Source organism: Lipotes vexillifer, unplaced genomic scaffold, assembly GCF_000442215.2.
Source record: "Lipotes vexillifer unplaced genomic scaffold, Lipotes_vexillifer_v1.1 scaffold890, whole genome shotgun sequence".
NCBI lineage: Eukaryota > Metazoa > Chordata > Mammalia > Artiodactyla > Lipotidae > Lipotes > Lipotes vexillifer.
This window is the reverse complement of record NW_006776053.1, coordinates 785,963-791,874: the sequence shown is the minus strand read 5'-3', so window position 1 is coordinate 791,874 and position 5,912 is coordinate 785,963. Positions and strand designations below refer to the sequence as shown.

The window sequence follows — 5,912 nt, the reverse complement described above, 5'->3', positions numbered from 1 at the left end:
CACACACACACACACACACACACACACACACACACACACACACAGAAAGCTGGGGCTGGGGGAGGCCCGGGCATCCGGCCGGTCCGCGCGGGACTCCCGTGGCCGCGGCGCGCAAACCCGGGCGCAAAGCGTGCGGCCCGGGCCCCTCACGGGCTCCGGCAGCCTTGTCCGCGACCCCGGCCGGCGGGCAGCCAAGCTCTGGGGTGGGGTAGGTTTCAGTTCCGCCTCTGGGACCTGGGCTGCGCTCTCGGACCAGAGGGGCAGCCAGAGGAGGACCGCCGTGGCCATCGCCCCGGAAGGACTTTCCGACCCTGCGGCCCCGCCGCTCTGACTGCCCTTCCCTAAGCAAAGGGCCAGGCACACCGACGGCGCCCCCTCGCCACTCTGCCCGAGCTCACCGCGCTGTAGTGAGGTGCCGCCGCTCCTCCACCGGACTGTCCCCCACAGCGATGGGCTTTGCATGGGGTCCGTGTGGCTGGGCCCCTGGGTGCACACAAACAAGCTCGAGTCCTCACAGTCAGAATCACGCACACACGCACACACACACTTGCCCGGACACACCTCCGAAATCTCACCCTCCACGGGGCCCTCTTTCTAGTCCCAGCGGCCCCGCGGCCCACACTGCGGCCATTTCTCTCCTGCCAGCGCCGGGAGGGGAGGGAGGGGGACAGCAGCCAGACCGGGGGAGGCCTGGCCGGGCTGGAGCGGCCAGGGAGGCTCCCCCTTTTCCCAACCTAGTCCCCGGAGCCCCGAGTAAGCGTGCCACCGGTGGCACGCAGTGAGCGGTTAAGCCCGGGCCAAGGCCAGAGACGTGAGCGTCGGGAGAGAAAGAGACAGGAACAGAGAAACGGGAGGCGCACGCAGAGAGAGAAAGTGGCGCCTAGAGAGCCGAAAGGAAAAAAAAGGAAGAGAGGGACCCAAGAGAAAATGACGAGATGGCATGCATGGGGAAGTCTCGTAGAGGTGCCAGCTCCTCTGAAACTCAGCCTCCAGCCACATCTTGCTCGGTGCGGCGCGGCCTCGCCAGGGAGGGCAGCGGAGCAGCAAAAAGCACAAATACACCTCGGTACCTCCTACCTTTCAGTTGCAAACCCGGTTGCGAACCTGTCTGCCCGGGAAAACATAACCCCGCTCCCAACCACCACGCGCCCTGTGGCCCAGCCTGCCTGCTGCTTCCTACTGGAGGCCGACCCCACTTGATAAATAGACCGGCTTTGTTTTGGGGGACCTGATCTGGACTCAGTGTGGTCTATTCAGGGTGGTGGGTGACGAGGGATGGAAGTTTTGGAGAGCCGCATCTCTGGTAGAGCCTTCAACAAATATTAAATCCGCCTCACAGACCTGGCCGCAGCCCCCTCACCATTTACCAGACTGGGGGCTGTATTTTCCTTCCAGCTCCGCACACCAAGACACACATGCCCCACGATCACCCAACAAGCAACTTCGTTGGAGCGAACAGGGGATCCCCACCCGCCTCCCCACCCCCCCCCCGTTCGTTGGAGCGAACAGGGGATCCCCCCCCGCCTCCCATCCCACCCCCCGCCCCTCGCCCCGAGCCAGCTCAGATTTTTAAAGATCAAAATAATCCTGACTTCTTCCCCACCACAGCCCTCTCCGCACAGTTCAGGGTTTTTGTTTTGTTTTGTTTCCACTTGTGCATTGGACTAAGGGGAAAAGGAGAAAGAAAACAAAGTCTCCGAATCCAATTCTGTCGCAGACGAAATAAAGAAAGTAATTGCAAATAAACTCTATCAAGTTCAGAAGCCCAGGGAGTCATAAACCTTTCCCGGCCGTGCAGACTTCGGGCAGATGTTAAAGGTTCAATTTGCCGGGCCTCAGAACCCCCGCAGCTGTCCTAAGTGCGGAGGGACGCGGGAGGGGGCAGAGCCTCTCCCGGAACAACCGGGGTTCAAAGATGCCGGAAATGCGAAACAAGCCCTCCACCCTACCCGGCGCAAGGCCAGGCCTACTGGGTCCCAACCCGGGGCGCCGGCTTTGGAGGGTCGCGGCTCTCATCCCAGCGCCCCGCTGTCACCCGGAACTCAGAGGAAGAACCCCGGGGGGAAACCGAGACCTGGCGGAGCAGGAGGATCGGGTGGGACACTACGACCCACTTTTTCTCAAAGGCTCCTGGGCCCAAGTTTCCCGAGCCTGCCGTACTCAGGACACTTCGCATGACCCCGGCCGGAGGCCAGGCCAAGCTCGGTGCCCGAGGCCACAGCCAGTGCTTTCTCTTGGGACCCCCGCCGCTCTGCTTCACTCATCCACCGCCCCAGATCCTCTCCCTCAGCCACGCCAACCTAGAGCCTGTTTGGTGTCGGCTCAGCCTTGTTTTCTCTATCCTTGCACTTTCTGCACAGCAAAGTGGGTAAAAGGCCCAAACCAAAAAGCTGCTTCTAAAAAATTTCTCAGCGATGTGGTCCTGCACCCAGAGCATCAAGACCATTAATGCACCCTCTCCTCCTGCTCCAGCCGAGAGCGCAAGGGCTGGAGCCCAGGGAGCTAATGTCCCTTCTGCCAGGTCGTCCGGTGGGCCTGGGGAAGCTGAAGGCTGGAGTACCCAGAGTGCTATAAGTATACATGTATAAGACACTGAAATTCACTCGGCTCTTGGCCACTGACGCAGTGCACTTTCCCTCAACCCGTCGGGCGCTCGGGGCGCCTCGCACTCACCAGCGTTGTAGGCCGCCAGGTCCGCCCCGGGCCCGGGGCTCTTGCGCTTCCTCGGCCGCCCCTTCTGCACCGTGCCCACGCCATTGTAGTAGGGAAGACCCAGAGGGTTGGCCCCGGCTGCACCCAACCCTGCGCTCTTGGCCGCGGCAGCTGCCGCTGCTGCGGCTGCCACATCCGCGTGGTTGAAGTGCGCGGTGTACTCGCCCTGCAGCAGCGCCTCGAAGTGCAAGCGGCAGTAGACCAGGCTGTCCTTCATGCCGAAGTGGTCTCCCGTGGTCAGCATCTTGTTACACGTAGTGCACGTGAAGCAGTTGAGGTGATAAACCAAGTCCCGAGCTCGCATCACCATCTCCGAGGCCGAGATGCCTAGGTGGCAGCGGGCGCAGCGCTGCACAGAGAACCGCCTGTAGGGACCATCGAGGGAGGGACTGTGGGGACACACGGTTGGGTACCCCCCCATATCCCTCCTCCAAGTGCCACTGCTGCCACTGGCGGAACTCCACTCCTCAAGACTGGCAACCAGGTCTTAACTTGGAGGATGGGGGGAAGATGGAACTAGATTTTGGCCCAGGTCTGGTCCTACCCTGAAATATAGTGTCCCTTAACCATTTTCATGCCTACAAAGACTTTACCCAGAGTCTGAGCAAGCCCTAGGAAAGCCTTTGCTCGGAAGTAAGGGGAACTTCCCAGTTACCCCTTCCTCAACCTCTAATCCTGCCCTCCACAGCAGTGCCTGGGCATCCTACAGACGTTTGTAAGAAACACAGAAACGGAGATAGAGAGACAGACAGACAGACAGAGAGAAAGGGAGAGGAAGAAAGAAAGAAAGAGGGAGAGAGAATAAGCAGACCTAACCCTAAACCCAGAGAGAAGAACCAAGGAACCTGGAGTCTGTTAGTGATTCCTGTTCTTCAGTCCTGGCCAGCTTTCACTCCCATCTCCAGGAAAGACCCGGAAATGCACCCAATCCAATCCCCCAGCTCTCCCTCCAACTTTGTTCCACACCAGCCTAGACTGCCTGCGTTTGGGGTGGTGGTGCCTGTTTCTGTTCCCTCTAGTTGACCCAAGAAACTTCAAAGGGAGAAGGGTGCAAGGACCCCTGACCCGAGCTTATTTTTGGTCTAAGCTAAGAAGATGACACTTTCTGCTTTTCTCTGGGTCCCTACACTTCGCAGATCTTTCCAAGATTTCCCTCAAATTGCTGTTTAAAAAGGATGCCATCCAATGTGTACTGGCTTGGAGAAGGGAGGACCTAGGTAGGGAACCCTCCCTTGGGACTGGAGGGAAGGCAACCGGAGAAGACTGCATCTGAGATGAGGGGTCCTGGGTGCCCAGGGCAGTGGGTCCCGAGGTGGGGGCTACCTGTAGTAGTCTTCCTTGCAGTAGATGCTTCCATCCTTGCTGAAACAGGTGAGCTCCGACTCCAGGTTGAGCTTGCACTCGCAGCACTTGAGGCAGCGCATGTGCCACTGTTTGTCCACCGCCAGCAGGTAGTAGCGGTCGGAGATCTTGCCCCCGCAGCCGGCGCAGAGCGCAGCGCGGTCACTGCTGATGGACGGCATGGTCTGCGGAGGGAGGGAGGCGCGAGTCCGCAGCGCCTGCGTCAGCCTGCGACCCCGCCGCCACGCCACGGGGAACCGGGCACCCGCAGCTCCCTCCGAGGCTCCAGCTAGCCCTAAACGCGGGGGTGGGGGTGGGGTGCCTGCCAGGGTGTGCGGTGTTCTTCCTGCACCCCAAAAGGCCCATATCCAGGGGGCTCAGGACCCAGGCCCGCCCATGCAGCCCAAGCCGGCCACAGGCCCAGGACCGGCTGCTGGCCTGGATAGATCTTCCTCCTTACTTCTCCCCCTTCCTGTCCCCTCTGCTCTTTTCCCAGAAAGGCTCATGCTGTGTTTGGGGACTGGGGGCAGCAGTGGCTACTTCAGCCAAGCCCTCCAAAAGCTTCCCCCAAACTGTTTCTTAAAGGAGACACTCTGCTGGGTCCCAGGAAAAGGGGTAAGATGACCATTAAAAGTCACCCTCCACACAGACTCCTCTCCAGAGACTCGGTGGAGTTCCTGGCCCCTAATCCCGGTGATCTCTGGATCCTTAAGCCGAAGGTTCAGGCCAGGGCAAATCGCGGGGCAACCTCTGCCCCTCCACCACCTCTGCCACATTGTCTGGGGCCCTCTTGGGTCCTGGGAGATGGTGAGTGGGGTGCATGGGCACCCTCAAAGTCTCTGAGCGCAGGATAGGCCCAATCCAAATCCTCTCCTAACCAAACTGACAGGCTGAGAGGGTTTAACTGGGGTAGAAGAGCTCAGAAGCAGAGGCACTGGGGCTGCTGCTCTTGCTTTCCAAGCAGAGAAGCTTCGCTCGTGCTCCCCACCTCCTTGGCCTCTAAAGGTCACTTCTGGGCCTGGCTTGGGCAGCGTCTGCTCATCGGGCCCCCAGGGAGGTCTGAGGCAAGGAACTGGCTATTTGGGGCTGGGCTGGTGGAGCCAGGTATGGAGATCCGGATGGACTCTCTTTCCACAAGAGCCAGGCCAGAGCCTGAACTCCCGGCCCTAACGGAGCCAAGTCGGGCCAGCCAGGAGGCCCAAGATGCGAACAACGAAAAGCCCTAGCCTAGAAGACTTCGACCCCTGAAATTGCGCTGGGACGGGAACCCCGATTGCCAGGAGGCGGGGAGAGGCCCAAGTCGGCTGGAGCCCCAGTGCTGCCGGTTTGTTCGCCTTCCCCGCGCCGCAGGCGGCGCCGCCAGCAGCCAGAGCCGAGTGGTGGAGGAGAGCGCAGGGCTGGCGACCAAAGAGCCCGTTGAAGTGAGAAGAGAGCCATCGGCCGCGGGTAGGGCTTCGCTCCCACTTCGGGAGAAATGCTCTCTTCCACCCTCAGCGTCTGAAATTTCGGTTTCAACCTTGTTTCCCTCCTCCGCCAGCAGCCGGGTTTCCCCTGAGCCGGGAGCTACGGGCCTTGCATCCTGTCCGCGGAGCCCCAGCGTCCAGTCCCGTGCGGCACGAAGGACGCTCCCCAAATTGCCCCCAAACTTAAGAGAGCAGAGGAGCAGACCGAGCCGGTCCCGTCCCAGCTTTTGGCCCCGACCCCGCAGCTGTGCGCCTACCGTCTCCGTGTCGCCGCGGTCGATGGCGGAGCTGATGGCGGGAGCCTCGCTCTTGGCCCTGCGGTCCATCTCGTCGATGACCCCGTGCACCTCGGGGCCCGACAGACTGTGGAACAGCATCGCGGCGGGACCGGCGGGG

General features: G+C 60.9%; 1 protein-coding gene across 1 annotated transcript in view; it reads right to left on the bottom strand.

Moving 5' to 3' along the window:
• Positions 1 to 5,906, bottom strand: part of LHX2 (LIM homeobox 2) — a 19,588-nt gene extending 13,682 nt beyond the window's left edge. Inside the window, exons 1-3 of the mRNA XM_007450247.1 lie at positions 5,774 to 5,906; positions 4,036 to 4,238; positions 2,674 to 3,077 (exon numbers count right to left, since the gene is read on the bottom strand). Coding sequence (XP_007450309.1) covers positions 2,674 to 3,077; positions 4,036 to 4,238; positions 5,774 to 5,893 — 727 coding nt within the window. The 5' untranslated portion in view covers positions 5,894 to 5,906. The remainder of the gene's footprint in view (positions 1 to 2,673; positions 3,078 to 4,035; positions 4,239 to 5,773) is intronic.
• Positions 5,907 to 5,912: the final 6 nt, after the last annotated feature.